Source organism: Andrographis paniculata, unplaced genomic scaffold (genome assembly GCF_009805555.1).
Source record: "Andrographis paniculata isolate CXL003 unplaced genomic scaffold, ASM980555v1 Contig38END, whole genome shotgun sequence".
In the NCBI taxonomy this organism is placed as follows: Eukaryota; Viridiplantae; Streptophyta; class Magnoliopsida; order Lamiales; family Acanthaceae; genus Andrographis; species Andrographis paniculata.
This window is the reverse complement of record NW_026137571.1, coordinates 2665185-2686435: the sequence shown is the minus strand read 5'-3', so window position 1 is coordinate 2686435 and position 21251 is coordinate 2665185. Positions and strand designations below refer to the sequence as shown.

The 21251-nt window shown below is 33.3% G+C and overlaps 1 protein-coding gene across 1 annotated transcript; it reads right to left on the bottom strand.

Moving 5' to 3' along the window:
* Positions 1 to 8802: 8802 nt before the first annotated feature.
* On the bottom strand, positions 8803 to 12458 carry LOC127251078 (monodehydroascorbate reductase). The gene is made up of 10 exons (XM_051274643.1): positions 12294 to 12458; positions 11634 to 11705; positions 11049 to 11100; positions 10600 to 10680; positions 10349 to 10467; positions 10043 to 10262; positions 9827 to 9945; positions 9609 to 9734; positions 9393 to 9533; positions 8803 to 9303 (listed from the first exon to the last, which is right to left on the bottom strand). Exons 1-10 carry the CDS (start codon positions 12342 to 12344, stop codon positions 8980 to 8982), a joined length of 1305 nt encoding a protein of 434 aa, XP_051130600.1. The 5' UTR covers positions 12345 to 12458; the 3' UTR covers positions 8803 to 8979.
* Positions 12459 to 21251: the final 8793 nt, after the last annotated feature.

The following is a 21251-nucleotide window of genomic DNA, read 5'->3' as shown; positions in this document are numbered from 1 at the left end:
CTAAGTGTCCTGATCGTTTTTAGGGGAAAACAGCCTTGACTGCTGTTTATAGCATTAATTGGTTACCCTCATCAGTCCTCAATGATGTCAGTCCCTTTGAGCGTCTATTTGGTCAGTCCCTTGATTATAGTTTGTTTCATCTATTTGGTTGTGTGGGCTTTGTCCTCCTCCCTCCCCATGAGCGGACAAAGCTTCAACCTCAAGCTCGTTTATATTATTTCTTGGGTTATGGAGTCGAACAGAAGGATTATAGATGTTGGGATCCTATCTCTAATTGGTTGCACATATCTCATATGTCACCTTTTGGGACCGCACCTATTTTTCCATCTTATCCAAGTTTAGCACACTGTTTCACTCATATTCTCCCTTCTTTTCGTCTTCTATCTCCGATCTCTTCCCAGACACCTCTTCCTCTTCTTCGCTGCAGCTTATTGATCAATTTTTCTTATCACCGTCTCCTAGAGTTGATCCGTCTGCGCCTCCTGAGCTGACGCCTCCTCCTGCACCTCTCCTTACTTTTCGTCGCTCCACTCGTGTAAGTAAACCTCCTTCTCACCTTAATGATTACCATTGTTACTCTGCCATTTTATCTCATCATGAACCTAGGTCCTTTCGTGAGGCGAATGTTGTTCCATTATGGCGGCAAGCTATGACTGAGGAATTGCAGGCTCAAGAAAAGACTCACAATTGGGATTTAGTGGATTTTCTCTCTGGCAAGACCCCTATTGGGTGCAAGTGGATTTTTAAAATCAAGACACACTCTGATGGTTCCATTGAGCGCTACAGGGCTCGTCTGGTGGCCAAAGATTATTCCCATGAGTATGGAATTGACTATAAGAAGACCTTTGCTCCCGTTGCTCATCTCACTACTGTTCGTTGTCTTCTTGTCGTTGCGGCCGTTCGTCAGTGGTACCTTCTTCAGTTAGATATCAAGAATACATTCCTACATGGCACACTTTTTGAAGAAGTTTATATGACCCCTCCTCCAGGTTTTTTGTCTTCTGGAAAAGTTTGTCGCTTATGTCATGCTTTATATGGGTTGAAGCAGGTCCCTCGGGCTTGGTATGCCACATTTAGCGCTGCACTGTTGGAGTTTGGTTTTACCATATGTGTTTACGACTCTGGTTTATTTCTTTGTCATTCTTCATCTGGGATAGTTATACTCTTGCTTTATGTTGATGATATGATCATCACGGGAGATGATGCATCTAGTAATTCTGATCTACAGGTATATTTTAGCCAGCAGTTTGAAATAAAGAGCTTGGGTCCCCTTCGTTACTTTTTGGGGCTTGAATTCTCTGATTCTCCCGATGGTTTCTCTCTGTCCTAGGGTAAGTATACCTCCGATCTTCTTGCTCGAGCTGGTCTCATAGACTATCAGGTAGCCTCCACACCACTTGCCTATGACTTTCGGCTTACCCCTCATGATGGCTCTCTTCTTGATGATCCTACCATCTATTATCAGGTTGTTGGGAGCTTGATCTATTTGACTGTTACTTGACCAAATATCACTCATACAGTCCATATTGTGAATCAGTTCATGGTAGCTCCGAGGACTTCTCACCACTCTGCCGTCTTAAATGTTCTTCGTTATGTGAAAGGTACACTTCTGCATGGCTTATATTTCTCCTCTCACTCGTCATTGACTCTCATCGGTTACTCTGATACTGATTGGACTAGTGATCCCACCGATCGTCGCTCGACCACTGGTTTCTGATTCTTCCTTGGTGATTCTCTCATTTCTTGGTGCAGCAAGAAGCAAACTTTAGTTTCTCGCTCTAGTGCCGAGTCAGAGTATCGTGCTCTTGCTGACTCTACTTTAGAACTTTTATGGCTTCGACGGCTACTCACTGATCTTGGTGCCCCTCAGCCATCTTCTACGGCTCTTCACTGTGATAGTCAGAGTGCTATGAAGATGACCCATAATGATACCTTTCACGAGCGCACTAAACATATTGAGCTTTACTGTGACTTCATTCGACAGCATGTCGTCAATGGGGGAGTTCATCTCGTTCCAGTATCCTCTACAAATCAGACATCAGATATTTTCACAAAGTCTCTTCTTCCGGGCCGCTTCTGATTACTCTTGGACAAACTCAAGTGGTCTCTACTGCCCCATCTTGAGTTTAAGGGGATGTTAGATTTAGATATTTTTTTTTATATTATTTTAGATTTAAATATTTTTTTATATTAGTTTGTTATATTTAGATATATGTCCACTACTATATATATATATATCTTGTAAACTCCTATTTTTTAGATATGCAATTTCATTATTTTTCTCCAAAGATTTTAATAATAATTATTATTATTATTAGAGATAAAATAGTAATTTTAACGGAAAAGTGCTTCTACTTATTTAAGAAGCTGCCTTTTGAAAAAATACTTTTCAGATTCAAAAAATATTTCTACTTTTGGACAAAAGCTCATCCAAATAGATACAAACTATTTTTTTAGAAACATAAGCCAATCCAAATTGAGTAAGCAATACTAATTTTCACGTATTTCTTCTTCTAAGTATAAGTACTTAATTGAATTCATAGATTTAAAATAATAAATGAATAAATAAATAAATAATAATAATAAAGTGGCTACCTGTATGATTAGACAAATAAGCATACACTTCACAAAAAATAAGATTCGAACAAATAATACTCCCTCCGTCCCGAAATTAAGTATTCATTTACTTTTTTTTGCACGTAGTTTTAAAAATATTAGTATTATATTGGGATATAAGTAGAAATAAAGTAGAAATGACTAAAATAACCTTATTAGTATGTGTGATATAAAGGTAATGGCATTTGTGTAATATATTGTAAGTTGTAAGGGTATTTGTAATGTTAGGTAAAAAATACAGTTACTAAAAAAGAAAATGGATATTTTGTTATGGGACGGACTAAATAGAAAAATGGATACTTTGTTATGGGACGGAGGGAGTATTTAATTTTAAACAAAATTTATAGTCTATATATTTAAAACTCTTTATTTTTCGTAAAATTAATTTATATTAATTACAAACAAATAAATATATTTTTATTTATTTATACTATATAAGATTTTATTATCTAGAAATATTCATACTATACATATTTTATTGAAATATGATGTTTTAAATATTTAAACACCTATTTTTAAAACAAAAATTAATCATATATATTAATTTTTTATTTTAAAAATATTAACAACACTAGACTTGCTCATTTGGTTCAGAACCGCCGGTTTTCCGCTTTACGAACCGGTGGTTTCGGTTCGGGCTCAAACCGAACCAAAACCGTCAATTCGATAGTTCGGTTTCAATTTGTGTTTGAGCCAAACCGTGAACTTCCGGTTTACGGTTTGAACCGGCAGTTTGTACAATATATTTTTTATTTTTTATTTTTAAACTATGCCCGCCCAAACCGGCGGTTTAAGCGGGTTTATTTTTTCAAAATGAACGGTCAAGATTAATTCACGCAAATCCGACGGTCGAGATTTGATGGAACAAACCGGCGGTTTCAGTTTGAACCGCCAGTTTGAGCGGTTTTTTTTTTAATTTGAAATTTTGAAATGAACGGTGGAGATTTAATGTACGTTATAGTAAATGAACGGATGAGATTTAATGATCATGTGTATAAATAGATGCATGAATTAGATGAATTTTCTTCACCCCAACTTCTACATTCTTATCTCTCTCTAAATCTCACTCTCTCACTCACCTACTCTAAGTGTTAAGTAATTAAGTTTATACTAATATTTTAATATTCTACGAATCTACTCTATTATATAGTATTTTACTTTAGATAAAAGTATACTTTTAAAGTAGCTAATAGCTATTGGTTGAATTTTTATTTATTTGTATTGTTTATTTCATTACATTATTTATATATTTAATATCCATTAAAAATTAATTTTTAAAATAGAAAAATGTTATCGTCTATGTTTAGAGGAAAGAGCAAAAGTAAAGCTACTGTTGATTCACATCCTCCTCCTCCCCAGTTTCCTTTTTTTTTTTTTTAATGAGCAATGAAATATAGAATATTTGGATGAGCTTGATTCGTTAAATCAAAATCAATGTCCCGAGGCTCCCGACAATGTAGAAGATGTAAGTTGAAAACAAAAAGCTCCTCAAATTCAAGCCTTAAGATCCGATATTTTCTCCGTTCATTTTATCAAGAAAGCAACTGAGGTAAGTAATTGTTTTCAAGTTATTTGTAATTATTGTTCTAAAGTTTATAATTACAAGAAAGGGGGAGAATATGGAACATTTACATTCTATATCGAGAAGAAATACCCTTCTAAAATTGGAATAACTACATCACAAACATAAATTCGAGGACAAATGCCGTCATCCATTTCCAAAATTGGAGATGAGGTAAGTACCCCTACTTTATTTAAATATAGTGATATTACTGCTAGAAGAGAATTAACTAAGTTAGTTTGTTCTAAACATCTTTCTTTTAGATTCGCAAATGATTTACACTTTGAAAAATGGGTTACTAATGCTTACAATCCTTCGGCTAGAAGAATATCACGCTCGACACTCACCCGTGATATTGATATAATGGTTGGTGAATGGAAATTAGAATTAATTAATATGTTTAATAATTTTCAAAATAAAGTTTCTATATGTTCGGATGTTTGGAGTAATCATTGGCAAGAACATCATTATATGGGCATTACATGTCATTGGATTGATAACTCATGGACATTACAAAAACGTTTAATTGCATATAGAGAATTTGATGTAGAACACACCGCAAAAAATATTTCTTACAAGATACGATCTATTTTGCAAGAATATAATTAACTTACAAAAAAAATTCAATTTCATTTGATAATGCAAGTGCTGATATGGCTGGTTTAAATTCTCTTATTGAATATTGTCAACCATCAATTGGTGGTAAATTTTTTCATATTAGATGTTTTTGTCATATTTTAAATTTATATGTTCAAGATGATTTATATTGTTTGAAAGAGCATGTACATCCTATTAAACAAACAATTTTTTATCTAGTAAGACATGCATCATTATTAAAACGATGGAAAAGATATTGTAGACAAAATAATTACAACAAAAAAAAAAATCGGTTGATATTTCAACTTGATGGATTTCTACTTATAAAATGCTACGTGGTTCATATGAATATAGAAATGCACTATATGATTTTTTTCTCATGAGAAGCATATGAATGTAGTTTTATTTTATTTCTACAAGAATGGGATTCATGTTCAAATTTGTGTGAAATATTACAAGTTTTTAGTGATACTACTACTGAATTATCTGGTATTTATTATCCTACTTCTAATTTGGCTATAAATCATTGTGTTAAAATTGCTTTAATATTAAAGGAATCTTCAAATAGTTTGCTTCAAAATGCTATTGTTTCTATGAAACTTAAATGGTTTAAATATTTTTTATATTTACATGATATATTCTTAGTTGCTAAAATACTTGATCCTAGAGTAAGATTAGATGGATTAGAACAATTGCTAACATATTATTACGACTCATTATTTCCTGAAAAAGATAATGAAACCCCTAACCCTACTTCAATTGCATATGGAGCAAAACAATTTTTAATGGATATTTATAGAGAATATAAACAACAATTTGATGCTTGTAGAATTGATCTTAACCAAAATATAGATAGTAGTTCGGGTGTGTTTGTTTGGGGGTTTGGATTTTAGATTAGGATTTGAATAGCTGTATGATGTGATATAAATATGTATTGATGTGATGTTTTGAATGTAAAATTGATTTTTAGTATAATATAAAAAATGAAAAATAGGTGTTTGATTTGATATTTTTGGGGGGAAAAAATTTGTGTGAATAGTAGAAATTCACACAAATCCTTCAAACAAACACACCCTAATGTTTCTTGTAGTGATAGTTTATCTCAACCTTCACAACTTTCACTCTTTTATGATTTTTATAATGTAAGAGGACGTAAACGTTCTAAAGAAATTTCAAACCCATATTTAGAATCCGAAACTTATTTAACAACAACTTTTGAATATGGTGAAAATGAATTATAAGAAATTGATATTTTAAAATGGTGTTCTAAAAGAGCATCTACTTATCAAATAATGACATTAATTGCAAAAGAAATACTTGCTTGTCCCGTGTCAACTGTAGCTATCGAACAAGCTTTTAGTAAAAAAAAATTGCTAAAATGGTCCTTTAATGCCAAATTTGCCACACTGGTCCGCCGTTGCTAATGTGGCTGACATGTCATCGTCACGTCAGTGACACATCGAGGACCATTTTAAGGAAAAAAAATTTACTTTCGGGACTATTTTTAGATATGGGTTCATTTAAGGTCCTAAAATGATAAATATGGTACTAAAAAAATAGTTTACCAAGACATTTTGTATAATAAAAAAAAATTCATGTGTCGCTAATGTGGCATCTACATGGCGATGACATGCCAGCCACGTCAGTGTCACGTCAGCAACGGCAGGCCAACGTGGCAAGTCTGGCACCGGAGAATCATTTTATCGAAAAAAATTTTACTTACGGGACTATGTTCAAACATGATACATTTAAAGTTTTAAAATGATAAGAGAGTCCGATACCGGTGTAAAAATATTTTATCCAAAAAAAGAATAATTTAATATAAAAAAAAAAAAAAAATAATACTAATCTGATATATTTCAAAAGAGAAACCTGGACACGAAGCAGGTTTGTTTTGTGTTTTGGTTTGAAAAAAAAAAATAATATGAGGTGTAAAAAAATGTGTATATAATATAAAAATAAGACATGTGTAGTATATTAATTTTTTTGAAAATATGTTTTAAAAAAAATTTTAGAGAAAAAACAATCTCAAAGTACAAATCCACCCCACTTTATAACATATATTCTAAATAATACTCACTCTATTCATTTTGAATGTATATGTACTCTTCGAGAGTTTTATAATAAATTAAGAAATAATTTTATTTTATTAGTTAGTGCAAGTGTGTAAAATATTTTAATATTTCTTTTTGTATAAATTAATTGGATGTTTGTAAATTGAAGTAAAAGTTAAAAAGTATTTTAGTATTAACATATAATTACTTTTACTAAAATATGAAAAATGTACTTTGGAATTGGACGGACGAAAATCGTAAAAAAAATACTTTAAATTGGAACGGGAAAAATATATTACACGCATTCGTTATTTTTTATATTATATTCACAATTCTCTGTACCTGACATAATATATATATATATCCTTAAACCATTTTACAAAAACAAACACACCATCAGATTCCGTTATAATTATATCGATTTTTTTTTTCATGCTTAGTTAAATTTATATAGTAAATAATTTTATTCAGTCACAGTTTTATTGTTTTTATTTTAATAATAATAATCAATTTCTCATTATTTTTTAATTATCACATCATATTTTTATCAATTTTCTAATAAATATTCTCTAATCCACTTTACTTTTTATCTATTCTACTTATATACTACCTCCGTCCTGGGTCAAATGACTCATTTAGTTAAAAATACAGTATTTTAGGTAATGTAAATTAATAAGTTATTAATAATAACTTGTGATATTATTTTATTATTTTTTTATATGATTAGTATCGTTGATATTTTAAATATTTTTAGTGTTATGTCTTAATAAAAATATATACAATAAGGATATTATTTCGTAAATTATAAAATTTTATATAATACAAATAAATATAAAAAACATACTACATCTGTCCAGCTCTAATGGTTCTATTTATTTTTTACATATTGAGTTTTGAATATTAATTATTATATAAAAACGTAGTACAAATTAAGAGAAAATGACAAAAATATTTTTATTAGTGTTTTATAATACTCTTATAATGACATTTGTGCAAAAAATTATACAAATATAAGAATATTTTTAATGTTAAGTACAATAACGCAATGGTAAATGAGACTCTTAAAGCCGAACGAACAGAGGAAGTATTTATTTATTTATAAATAACTTAAAACTAATTTTATTAAAAATAAGAAATTTTAAATATAAATAAAAATATTTATTTATTAAACAGAAATATAGAAAGTGAATCCTGTAAACTGATAGAAATTTAATTTAATTAATTTATATTTTTTAAATTTTTTAAATTAATAAATTTACTAAAAATAAAATAAAATAAATATTTTTTATTTGATAAAAATAAAGGTCATATGAAACCGAACATAGAAAATTTTAAAATACTAGTCTCTTTGTTCCAATAGAGTTGTCTTGTTTATCCATTTTCGTTCGTTCCAAAACAATTGTCTTGTTTTCTTATTTAGTAATTGTGGTTCCCACTTTATAACAAAATTATTCCTCATTTTCCAAACTATCGCTAATTATTACTCTAACCTACTTTTTAAAATCATTAAAAAAAAAAATAGTATTTTAGTCTTTTACCTTCTACTTTATACTCACTTTTAATTAAATATTATTATTCTTTAATTACGATGACAACTCCCAATAAGCTTTTTTGGGATGGAGTGAGTATTATTTTGTAGAACTTTAAATGAATCATATCCTGTAAGTGAAATTTTTCACTAAAATGGTCCTCCGACACATCTGACATGTCATCACCAGGTAGATACCACGTTGGAGGATCATTTTAGCGAAAAAAATTTAGTTAAGAGACTATTTTTAAACATGGTCCAACATGATAAAAGGGATACGGGACTAAAAAAATAATTTACCCAATTTTTTAATTTTCGTGTACAAACATAATGACGTAATTACCCTAAACAAATGGAGTATTTGTATACGACTGATTTAATTTTTTTTTCATATCTCATGCATATTGAAAACATATATATTATTTTATAAACTAAAACTCAAAACAAACACGAAAGAAACACATTTCATCATCTTAATACAATACATCACATCATAAGATAAGATCATTTCGTCTCAAACATCACATAGTCGCATTCCATATTTCACAGAAAATAAGGATCACTTTCATAGACCATATAGTATACAACAAACAAACAAACAAACAAACATTCCATAATAAACTTCATACCTTGGTTGCGAACGCAAGACCCTCCGCCGTCAGTTCTTCCAGGCTGCCGACGGCGGGCTGCCCGCGGGCAACTCTCGCGATCGCCGTGTTCTCCTCCGGAGTTCCGCTCTCCAAAAACGCGCCGACGACCTTCCCGTCTTTGATCCAGTACGTTCCAAATTTGTGGCTAGACGACGCAGGATCGTTGTCCCCGAATAAAACAGTCTCGCCTACATTGTCGCCGTAGAATTGCCACGAAAGATCGAAGGCCCGCGAATAGAAATACGGAAGGTAGTCGTATTCGTCGATGGATTTCCCTTGTTCACTAGCGAAGATCGCCTGCAATCGACTCATCAATAAGCTAAAACGCTGTCGATCTTTACAGCCGAGTAAATGTAGCTTGGAAGAGAACTCGGAGAAGTCGATACCTTGACAGCCTGCTCGGCAGATTTACGTGCATGATCGACATGTTCGACTCTTCTATCCTCGTTGTATAATTTCATGGGGAATGTCGCGACGTCGCCCACAGCGTATACATCAGGAACGCTCGTTTTAAAGAAACCATCAGTCTGCGAAACCGACATGTTAGAATATCGACAAGACTTCTTACAAAGCGCGTACAAGAAAATCGAAGCTGCTTGTACCTTGATTCCACCCTTTTCCTCGGCGACCAAACCTTTAAATAGAGTCGTGAGGGGTCTTCCACCGACGCCGACAACAACTATATCGGCTTCCAGCACTCGACCATCCTTGAGTTTGACGTCCGTAACCTGAGAAGAATTTGGACAAGAAGATCGATGAAGTTTCTTGTAAGAAACAATCGACGGCTCATTAGCTTTATGCGAAATGCTTCAGAATTCACCTCTCCGTTTTCATTTGTGCCGAATCCAACTGCTACGGTGCCCTTAATAATATTGATTCCCTTTTTCGCGTAGTAACCTTCGTAGAAGGCAGCAATGCCAGCGGTGAACAGCCTAGGCACTGTAATCGAATGTAAGAAAACGATCAAGAACAGTCCAGTGTAATCGAGCAATCACTATAACGATTTAGAAAATATAGCACATTTGATTCGACTTACTGCACCAAGGCTCGGGGTAAACCATGGTGACATCAATGTTGTTGATTCTCAAAGCAGCGCTCAGCTCCAAGCCGATGTACCCTCCACCAACGATGACGGCCTTTCCATTTTCCTTTGATTTGATTGCTTCGACAAGCTTATCAGCATCATCGATTTCTCTCAGGTAAAAAATGTTTTTGGCATCAGCGCCTTGTACACCGAAGTCAGACAGTTTAATAACCTACCAAAATAATGTATGCATTCAGGCACAGCAGATGCTGCAACAACTCAGAAATGAAGATATAGAGATATCACAATGGAACTTACAGTGGAACCGGTTGCGATAATCAATATCTCGTATTTATAGGTTTCGCCAGCGGCACTGGTAAGGGTCTTGGAAGCAAGATCTGCTTTGGTAATTTCTGTGCTGAGGATCAAAGATATACCTGAAAATTGTCGAATTAATGCCATGTATAGAGTTTCACTTAAAATGTAAGATGTTGTTCGCGAGAATCGCAGTGTATATATATTATCAAAGTCATAACCACTCTTGATACAGCAATTCAATAAGGGGATACCTTTCTCGGTGTACCACTCTGGAAGGAGCCTCTCTCCGCCACTGCCAACACACACATGGAAACCTGGAAGCCTTGCGGTTCCTGAAGATAATAATGCTTAGAGGATCAGCTTTTCGTCGCAAATAACTGATGGATCACAGGAACTTTGATAGTACTTTAGATGGAAGCCTTGATAAAAAGTTTAACTACCTATCTAAAGGATGTGGTTTCAAACATTAGGAGTGGTTAAACGTTGAAATCAATTTCTAAAATTATGTTGTCATAAAAATTATGGTTTCTTGATTTTGCAGATGCATGTATGATTATTTGACAAAAGGTGTTCTCCCTCCCATCCCAAGTGTCCTCAGAAAAAACGAAAAACATCATCCACAATCTAAAGACGTGCACAAAGCTTAGCAAGCTATAGATTCACTCAGTGATTGATCGAAAACAATGCCAAAGCATCTCACCTTCTGGAAATAGATATGCCTTACTAAGTGCCGGCCGTTCATAAGGGGCCACCTGAAACCATCATTGACCAGAGTTATTGATCTTTAAAAAAGAGAGAGTAGCTGCTTTAGCAAACAGATTCATTCTATAGGATTAGAAGAAATACAGAAATATTTAGGAAAAAACACATCTAAGAATGCTCTCAAATATAAAAGCACTGAACCACAGCAACCAAAAAGGCTAAAGCATGCAGACGAAAACTGTTGAAAAAGTGCAAAACCCAAGATGTTAACAGAGACACTTTCAGGTACCAAGAAGAATATAATCTTGTGGGAAAGGATAAAAATTAAAAAATACACTCATACAATTTTGTTTAATTTCACTGTATAAGATAATTGGTTTGTACAGGATATGCTTCCTTTTTGCATTTACTCGCTCAAATACTTCATCTCAACAAAATCCAAAGTCCAATATGACAAAATACTTTGATAGAAAAAAGACAATCCTCAGTACATTAACTAATTTTCTAGGTAAATGTTGTCTCTCTCAAGAAAATATGTAACAAATAATCAAATACTACTTCATAATCATAATTGGGTGCATACCGCCTCTTTGGAAATGATGGCGAGTTCACCAGGTTTAACTCCCTGCTTGGCAAACTCCCTAGCAGCATATCCCTGCAAGCATAAAAAGTTCAAACTCAAATTTTAGGACTACAACTTCTGAGCTACTTCAAATCATTTTGGCAGCTCACTAGCTTTATGTGAGATATGTACGCCAAATTCAAAGCTTAACATAACTACTACCAAAACTAGCTTAACATACCTAGACTTTGAGATGCAGAAACATGAAGAACAAAGCATACTTACACAAATCAGAAGCGCGTACAAACATAGGAAACTAATGCTTATCGAAAGTAAACTGAAGTCAGCAAATAATGCATAGCATAAGGTTTTCAAATCGAGTGACAAACGCAGCACAGATCTGAAAATCTCACTTAAGTTCAATCAAAACCAAAAACAAACTGACCAAAATTAAAGAGGTACACCATCATCGGATCGTTGCAAACAGAAGAATCTCATCAGCAACCACATCAACTCGGTTTTAAAAAACTAATAAAAAACCAAAAATGCTCAGCATCGCGGAAAGTAATCAAACACGTCTTCAATCCAAAATCCCTAGCAGATAACTAATCCATAACTCATCCCGAATAGCTAAGCTTCAAAACACTCAGTAAATCGACGGCGAAGAAAAGGAATACTCACGGCAGCAACGCCACCGCCGACGATCACATACTTGAATGACTTCTCCGCCATTGCACCGATCGATCTCAATTATCGGAGAAACAAATCGACAGCGGATGCTCTCACTGATTGCTTCGTATTGGGAATTTGGGCGACAAAAATGGGAAGGTTCATTACATCCAACACGCCCGTATTTATACTCACATGTATACAGAGGCAGACGATTGTCAATTAGCAATTGGCAATTAGGAAAGGGGTCTGTAGCTGAAATCCACTGCGACTCGGACACGTGTCATCATTGCATCCGTTCGATATGCTGACTTTGAATTTGCGAAGGTTTCTCTATTGCCACATCAGACGTTGATTGTCCAAATTCTTCGTTCGTACATTTGACTGACTTATTCCCATTTTTTAGCATACTAAAAAATTGAAATAAAATAATTCCGATCAAACGATTATTAATTAGGTTAGTGTGAAAAGCATCATAAATAATACAAAAAATATATATTCTATATCAAAATATTAATTACAATCACAAAATGATATTGCCAATTTCGAATTTTTAAAAATAAAATAAAATAAGTTTTGCTTTTTCTGGACTGCTTTGACGGACTCGGAATCTTCGCGTTCACACTTGGGTTGGGCGGGTTCTAGAAGATTTACGTAATGCTAACTGATATTCTCGTTGTACGTTAATATAAGATACATGTCGGTTCGTTTAATTATAAGTTTTAGGAGCGTGAAGTTTTGATAATTTTAAAAGTCTTAGTAAAAAAATTTAAAAACTTTATTTACACAACATATTTTCAATTTGACACTATTAAAAATATTATATCAATTGTACTCTTTTTGTTTATGTCCAAATGGGCTTTTGGGATTTTGTATTAAGTTAAAAAAATAATAATAATATTTTATTAATTAGGATTTTGTATTACATTTAAAAATAATATTATTTTATTAATTAGTAAAAATATGTAAGAGATTTTGACATTTTTGTCATTTGATTTCACGTAAAAATTAAAAGTATTTTGCGATTGAAGTATAATTACTTTTACTAAAATAGGAAATTGATATTTTGAAGTGAATCAGACGAAAATAGTAAAAATAGTATTTTAATTTGGGACGGATGAAATATTTTTTTATCTTATAAAATATCGAATATTAATTTTTTACTATTGACAAATTTTTAAAATTCGGAAGATTCTCTTGTGTAAATGAAGCCTAGGTGTATAATTTAATATTTTGTGAAAAATATAATTATTTAATGTAATAATTTCTATAAAAAAAAACAAAACTTTCAAAAAATATCAAGGTGTGTTTTTTTCTTTTTCAAAATATCCAATATATTTATCCTAAAAAATAATATATTATACAACATTATTATTTTTACATTACTCGTACAATTCTCTATATTTCTCATAAAAAATTATTATACAATCAAAATACAAAACAAACAAACCCTATATAAATAAAGTGTTCAAAGCATTTATTTAGTTCTGTTCCGATATGGTCCTGAATTAGAGATTCAGGATCATCCTGATTCAATTATAACTATAGGATATGATAATAAATAAACGACCAAGATCATATGCATGGATGATTAAGTAATTTACATTATATAATAGATAAAATAATCATTAATTTATGCATAAATTAAGGATATATATAGATGTAATATTTATATATTATTGTGGTTATAATAAATCCAAACTCGATCATTTTCACACCAAAATAAAAAGAAAAAGAAATTATGCACTCTCCGCCAACGTTGATCGATCCAAAAAAAATATATTAGTGAACTTGGAACTTGGAAGAAGATGGATCAAAATGATTTGCATTCCCTCGAGTACTCGCACTATGAAATTCAAGAAAGTCATGAACTCTCATAATTGTTTTTTTTTTTTTTTTCATTTATCGGGAAAGTAATGTAGAGCGAATTTATTTTACATCATATTTGTATTCATTGAACATCATATTATACATATGAATACACATAAATTTATTGGTTATCCAGCAACAAAGGGTCGTATTAAGCGGTACTGAATCATAACCAAAATCGATAAAAAAATACGGATATTCAATTATATGTTGCGAAGCTTTAATTCTACATTATTTATTAAATTCAATAGTTATGCATATAACTTATCAGGAATAAAAACAATCGAAATTATTTCATTGGGTGGATTTAGATTTTATTGTGTGTGAGAATAAATATTACGTAAGTATTGTTTAAAAACAAATGTCATATTTCACGAAATAGCGTGATTAATAATTTTCAAGATAATTCCATTAATTTATTTATATTTAATGCACAAATGTATATTAGGAAGCAACACAGTCAACTTACTAAAAAAAAATGAATATTTCATATGTAAAAAAGATTGCATCATATTGCAATTTATTGAACATCACTGAAGAAATATACATTGAATCTAGTTCTTATAAAACATCATATTAGTATTATGATGACATCATATTTGACACTACTATACATCATTACGTTTTTTATCGATAAACTATTACCTAAAAATTTAAAATCATGATTAATTGATGGTTTTAGAAATCAAAATTGATTTTATTATATTGAGTAAAAGGCATCATATCATATCAAAATTTAGAAGTGTTAGACATTTATAATTCAATTTTATTTCCGCTTAAATTATAGATAATATCCGAAAAAACTGGAGAGTTAATACACCCCTTAAATCAAACCAAATACAATTATTTTATCCATTATTTTAACATCAGATAATAGTATAGAATAAATATTCCGTTATGTGTTGGGTAAAAAAAATATTTAGTATTTACCTATACAATATGTATGCTGAATTGACATCATAATTTTATATACGTATATCAATTCATGATACTATGTGTATCATAACTTACAACGTTGTGATAAATATCATCTAAACTATATCTATACACCATAATAATATAATGTAGGAATCAAACAACAAAATTGATATAGATTCGAGTTATGCATTGAAATGCTAGTTCTATTTACTAAAAAATCAAACACATATAATTTTTTCATCAAGCATCTAAATACAAAACACTTATGGTCGACATCCCAATAATCTATTAACTTTAAAATTGGATTTACACATATAGGCATCGAATAAGAAAAGGTAAACCCCTAAAGCATGTTCCCTTAATGAAATTCCTTAGCGAGTCGCCGCTAGACTGAAATAAATTGTTGTTATTGAAAACGGCAACCTTCATGGGAACACACGAGACTTGTTACTTAGTTTTCTTTGACTTTGGCTTCACCGATGGTTCTTGATGATTTTGAAGGTTGACGTAGAAAAAAGTAGAAAGAAACTAAATTCTGTATGTATTACTTTTTGTTATCAAAATCAGGCTGGAAAGACCAACTTATACACACAGGATATACTAGTACAAAGTAGGGACCACTGAATCCAAAACAAAATAACAAACTCTCACAATTATAACTGAAATGTGATGAATTAGGTACTGCACCAGCACACACACAGAATTATTCCTCATTCTCCATGTTTTAAGTGTCTTCGGTTAACATTCTCCTCTCAAGCTGAACTTGGGAGATACATCCCAAGTTGAGCTTGACACACAAATGCTTAAGAGTATTAGCACTAGTCCCTTTTGTGAACATGTCTGCCAATTGTTGAGATGAAGGAACAAATTGAAGAACAATAGTACCTTTGGCATGGTGATCACGAATAAAGTGACAATCAATGTCTATGTGCTTAGTGCGCTCATGAGAGACAGGATTTTGAGTCATTTGTATGGCTGATTTATTATCGCAAAAGATAGGTATTGGCAACTGAACATTCAACTAAAAATCTTTGAGCAAATAACTTACCCACAGCACCTCTGAAACTGTTGCTGCTATGGCCCTGTATTCAGCTTCTGCTGAAGATTTAGCTACTGTTGATTGTTTCTTAGTTTTCCAAGATATTAAGCACGAACCAAGGAACACACAAAACCCATTCAAGGACTTGCGAGTATCCAGTCAGCACCCCCAATCAGCATCGCAGAACACATGGAGATATGTTTCAACATTAGAAGGAAACATAAGTTGAAAGTTTGCAGTGCCTCTTAAGTACCTTAACACCCTTTGAAGAGCCTTCCAATGGTGAGTAGTAGGATTGTTCATGAATTGAGTAAGCTGTTGAACTGAGTAGCAAATATCCGGCCATGTCATAGTCAAGTAGAGCAATTTTCCGACAAACCTTCTATACAAGCTAGGCTTGGAGAATGGTTCTCCCTTCCCATGTTGTAATTTACCACCAACCACAAAAGATGTGTCACATGATTTAGCTGTTGAGAGGCCAACTTCCAATAATGTATCATCAATGAATTTTTGTTGGGATACAACAAGACTAGTACCTGTTCTTTGAATCTGCATACCAAGAAACAGATTTGCTTGGCCCAAATCTTTAATAGTGAATTCCTTGTCTAAGAATTGCTTGATGTCTTCAATGGAGGAATGGTTGCTTCCAGTTAGAAGTATGTCATCCACATATACCAGCAACAAGATGAGATCTTTGCCTTGATTTAAGGTAAATAGACAATGATCGTATGAAGATTGATGGAATCCAAATTTCAACACTTTTGAGACAAATTCTTTGTACCATTGTCTTGGCGCCTGTTTTAGGCCATATATGGCCTTTGTTAGCTTGCATATTTGACCATCGAGGACCTTATAACCTTGATGAGGGAGCATGTACAAATTTTCATCCAAATGGCCATGAAGGAAGGCATTGTTGATATCTAACTGGTGAACAGTCCACTCCCGGAAATAGGCAACTGCCAGAAGAGTTCTTACTGTGACAACCTTGGCAACTGGAGCAAATGAGTCATTGTAGTCACGACCATGAACTTGAAGATATCCTTTTGCCACCAAACGAGCTTTAAATCTCTCAACACTTCCGTCTGTTTTTCTTTTTATTCTGTAGATCCACTTACTTTCAATAGGTCTTATACCTTTAGGAAGATCAGTTACTATCCATGTATGATTCTTTTCAAGAGCTCTCAATTCATCATTCATAGCATCACTCCATTTCTTATCTTGTTGAACTTGAGTGAATGAGGTTGGTTCTTGATCATGAACAACAGGAACAACATTCCATACTTGCAAGATAGCACCATTTGTGTTGTTTGGATGTTTTGTAACAAGAGAGCACACATTGTCTTTGAGCCAAACATGTGGTATTCTTTTTCTTGGAGGTAAGGTAAATATAGGATCAGAGATGGGATCAAGAGGATTGACTTTTTCTTGATCAGCAACACAATCATCAGAGGTTTCCACCTCAGTGATGTATGGTGAGTCAAGAGAAGCAGGGTAGTTGATTGATGAGGATGCTGGAGAAGGTTCAGGACTAAATGTCTCACCATTAACAGGTAATAAGGGATGAGTATAGGTGAAGGGTTGAGGTTCACTAAGATCATGGTGGGAATTAGAGTATGGCAACAGACCTGGTTGGATTAGAGGAACTGCAGAATTAGAGCAAGAAAAGACTTCTTCATAGAAGATCACGTGTCTAGCTACAATCCTCTTTTGATGATCAAGATCAAAGAGCTTGAAGCCTTTCTGGCCAACTGGATAACCAAGAAATAGACACTTGAAGGCTCTAGGTTCAAGTTTATGTTTGGTTGGAGAAGGATTTGAAACATAACACAAACACCCAAACACTTTGAAATGACTATAGTCAGGATCAGATTTGTGGAGTTTTTGATAAGATTTTTCCCAATTTAGCACAGAAGAAGGAATTCTATTTAGGAGATATGTTGCATGCAATAAAGCATCACCCCAAAATTTTTCAGGAAGGGAAGCATGGAAAAGCAGAGCTCAAGTCATTTGTAACAAGTGTTTATGCTTGATCTCTACTCTTCCATTTTGTTAAGGGGTGTGAGGGCAAGAGTGTTGGTGAATAATTCCATGCTTATTGTAAAGGGATTTACATTGAGAGTTAAGAAACTCATAACCATTATCAGTTCTAACAGTTTTGATGCTGCAATTGAACTGATTTTTCACATAATGAATAAAATTTATTTTCAGTCACTTGGTTCAAATGTTGTTTGTTAGGCAAAAGATAGGTCCAAGTAGCTCTTGTATGGTCATCAACAATAGTGAGAAAATAGGAGCAACCATTTAAGGTGGGAGTTCGATATGGACCCCAAGTGTCCATGTGAACAAGATCAAAAGCACCATTTGCACAAGATGAACTTCTGCTAAAGGATAGGTTCGATTGTTTAGCCTTGTGACAAGTATCACAAGGCTTGTAGTTACAGGCTGGAATAAATGATAAGTTTTTAAGACTCTCAGTAGAAGAATGACCAAGTCTATAGTGCCAAATATTACAATCCTCAGTAACAGAATTGACAATATACCTAGTAAGAAAATAAAAGTCAGGCAGAATGTATAGGTTCTATTCTTGGTATCCAGTTGCCAAAGTGGCTTTAGTTCTCTGGTCCTATGTAAGACAAACAGTAGGAGTGAACACAAGATTACAATCAGTGTGATTAAGAAGACTACTAACTGAAAGAAGATTGAATTTGAAGGTAGGTATATAATATACACATGGCAAAATGATAGCAGAACCCAAGATGACTTCCCCTGCATATTTAGCCATAAGTCAGGAACCATTTGGTAAATGGATTTGAGTTTTAGTGAGAAGAGGTTGAAGGGTAGAGAACATGGATGCATTCTTGCAAATATGGCATGAAGCCCCACTATCTATTAACAAAGAATATTCTCCCATACAAGCAGAAGCAACACATGAAAAGGTACCTGAGTATTCAAAGCTGATATTGGCTTGATTGAAAGCAGTTCCTTATGGCCTTTGCTTCATAATCCGTTGGATTTCAGCTCGAATAAGTGCTTCAATGTTTAGTTCAATATTATTCCCTTTTGCATTTCTGATTTCATTATTGCTCTTTTCTTTAAGCTCCTTTGTTTCAGCCAAAGCACAATTCATTGTGGATGCTCTTTTCTCCTTTAATTCTTTGAACTGGGTGGGAACACCATGTAATGAGAAACATGTGTCTCTTTCATGTCCTTTCTTCTTACAATACAAGTTGCTGCCTCCTTTTCTCTGTCAAGAACTTTGATTGAAATGGGACCTTTGTTGCAACATTGAATGCATTTTGTTCCAATGTAAAATGAATCTCCTTTTGTTTTTTAAACTGTATAATTAGAGAGTAACCTTTGCTCATTGTTGGCAAATGGTCCATCATCAATATTTGCCCCTTAGCTCCTTCATAGTTGTCATTCAAACTAGTTAAGAATTGAATGACTATGTCTCTGTCCATTCTGCTTTGAAATCTTTTATGCAATCCACATGTGCATTTGGCTCCACATGTGCACACAAATGGTGGATCAACGGTTAAAAACTCTTGCCAAAGCTCCTGTAACTTAGTTGCATAAGTAGAAATGATATTTTCACCTTGTTTAAGAGATGTGCGAGATCTCTTTAGTTGATAAATAAGGCTGCCATTAGATTGACCATACTTCTCCTTGAGACTGTCCCAAAGGTCCTTTGCTGTTGTGACAAAGACAAAGGCTCCTTGCAGATCTGGATTCATTGAGTTAATAATCCATGTGCAGACTAGAGCATCCACCTCTAGCCAAACTTCATACTCAGGATCAACCTCCTTTGGATTGAGTTGCTTTCGTGTTAGAAAATCGTTTTTACCTTTGGCCATGAGTGCATTCCATACCCTGTGAGACCAGGTGAAGTAGTTGCTTCCATCGAGAGGAATGGATGATAGGGTTAGATGTGGCTGGTCTCCACTAGTAAGTTTGAGAGCTTTTGGAAGGGAGCTCTGAGGTGAAATTAGGGCCTGAACTGCTATTCTTGCTGCTACTTGTATAGCTGCCACTGATGTATCCTGAAGAGGTGCAAGAAGAGGAGTTTCAGCAGCACGCTCGTTGTTAGAAGCCATGGTGATGAACAAAGCCTTAAAGGCTCTGATACCATGATGATTTTGAAGGTTGACACAGAAAAAAGGTAGAAAGAAGCCAAATTCTGTATGTATTACTTTTTGTTATCAAAACAGGCTGGAAAGATCAACTTATACACACAGAATATACCAGTACAAAGTAGAGACCACTGAATTTAAAACAAAATAACAAACTCTGACAATCATAACTGAAATGTGATGAATTAGGCACAGCACCAACACACACACAGAATTATTCCTCATTCTCCATGTTTTGAGTGTCTTCGGTTAACAGTTCTGGAACTAGATTCGTTGTTTTGGCCATTGACGGCGGCGCGGCTGCGTAGTCGACGGCACGACTGGAACGACTGCGACGGGGTGGCTGAAAATCACGAATGAGGGTTTCCGGTCCGATGGGATTAGGGATCGGGTTATTTTGGTGGACAATGGAAGGAGGGGAAGACGGCGATGGTGTGTGGTTGACAGCAGGAGGGGAAGACTGCGGCAGCGTGACTGGGAGATTCGTGACGGGAGTGATTTCGCACGAGGGTCAGGATTGGGTGAATTTTTGGAGAGCGGGGTTATTTCAACTAGTAAATAATTGTATATTGTTAATTATGAAAAAAAATTTAATTAAAGAATATTCTTAAATTAATACATAAAAATATTAATGCGAGATTACGATGAGAATTTTCAAAAATAATTGTTGTGATTCAGGTTAAATTTGATTAATGAGTAGGTTTGAAATTTTTAGAAATCAAAAATCAAACTTACTCAATATAATGAATATTTCACTTGTTAAAAATATTGTCATCATATTACGAATTTGTAAACATCAAAATAAGATAGTATATATTATTTCTATTTTACCTTAGACACCGTGCTGGTGATACTATTACAACATGTATGAAATATATGTACATTATTACGTTTTTTGAATATTTTTTTATTTGGAAAGAACTTAATTGCATATGTTTCTAATTTATGTAGATTAATATTTTCATTTATAACGTAATTAGTTAACGCATTTAACTTTTTCTTAATTAATTGACA